We start from the raw sequence: 1057 nt of genomic DNA, 5'->3' as shown, positions 1-1057 counted from the left end.
TATTGTAAATAAAAAAAACATGTATGTTATAATAATATATTCGTGATTCTTTCGCACCGTCCTCGTCGTTCCCCGCGCGATGACTCGATTTCCGCGTGATCGCTTGCTCTCGCTCTGTCTTTCGCGCGATGAAGATCGGGTGTTAGCCTAGAAGAAGTTAAGCTACAATTTTTTAAAAAATTGTACATCTCAGTAAATATTTTTTATTCTTAAAGTTTTTGTTTTACAATCGTATATAATTGTCTGAGATATTTTAGAGATTAGTTTTATGTCTTCTTTTTTTCGTTCTTTTAGTTGCTTCTGTAAAAAAATAAAAAATAGTACGTTATATATAAGTTTAAAAAAAAATTGGGAAGTACATAGAATAGAATACTTACAACTCCCAATTTTCGGGTTTGGGATCGATTTCGTATGGCTTCATCCCGAATAATTCTTTAAGGTGCATTTTTCCATCTTGTCACATTCGGTATACCATCTCCTCGTAGAACCACCGCCTTTCAGCGCGTGTAAAACGACGGTGCTCGTGGTTGATAAAACCTTTAATCGTAATATTGCCTCGCCACATATCCTGTAAGAATAATATATTTTATAAAAAGAATCATAAACAAGTATAAATAATTATTATTTTACCAAAGGGATGATTTGGGGGGGATCCCGTTTGCCTACAAATCGATTGCCTACAGCACCTTTTGCCTACATCCCATTTGCCTACAAATCGATTGCCTACATGTATTATTGCCTACAGTTCGATTGCCTACATGTACTATTGCCTACATGTACTTTTGCCTACATGCATTATTGCCTACAGCTCGATTGCCTACAAGCACTTTTGCGCACAAATAAAAATTTTAGAAACAGAATTACTTTTGCCTACATGCATTATTGCCTACAGCTCGATTGCCTACATGTACTATTGCCTACAGCTCGATTGCCTACATGTACTATTGCCTACATGCATTATTGCCTACAGCTCGATTGCCTACATGTACTATTGCCTACAGCTCGATTGCCTACAGCTCGATTGCCTACAAGCACTTTTGCGCACAAATAAAAATTT

General features: G+C 36.5%; 1 protein-coding gene across 1 annotated transcript in view; it reads right to left on the bottom strand.

The window, feature by feature from the left end:
• Positions 1 to 417: 417 nt before the first annotated feature.
• The window catches only part of LOC108730068 (uncharacterized), a 3926-nt gene continuing 3286 nt past the window's right edge, over positions 418 to 1057 (bottom strand). The window contains exon 3 of the mRNA XM_018459557.1: positions 418 to 568. Coding sequence (XP_018315059.1) covers positions 418 to 568 — 151 coding nt within the window. The remainder of the gene's footprint in view (positions 569 to 1057) is intronic.

This window comes from Mycetomoellerius zeteki, unplaced genomic scaffold (genome assembly GCF_001594055.1).
Source record: "Mycetomoellerius zeteki isolate Tzet28-1 unplaced genomic scaffold, Tzet1.0 scaffold833, whole genome shotgun sequence".
In the NCBI taxonomy this organism is placed as follows: domain Eukaryota; kingdom Metazoa; phylum Arthropoda; class Insecta; order Hymenoptera; family Formicidae; genus Mycetomoellerius; species Mycetomoellerius zeteki.
The sequence above is the reverse complement of the archived record's forward strand: the minus strand, read 5'-3'. Positions and strand labels throughout refer to the sequence as shown.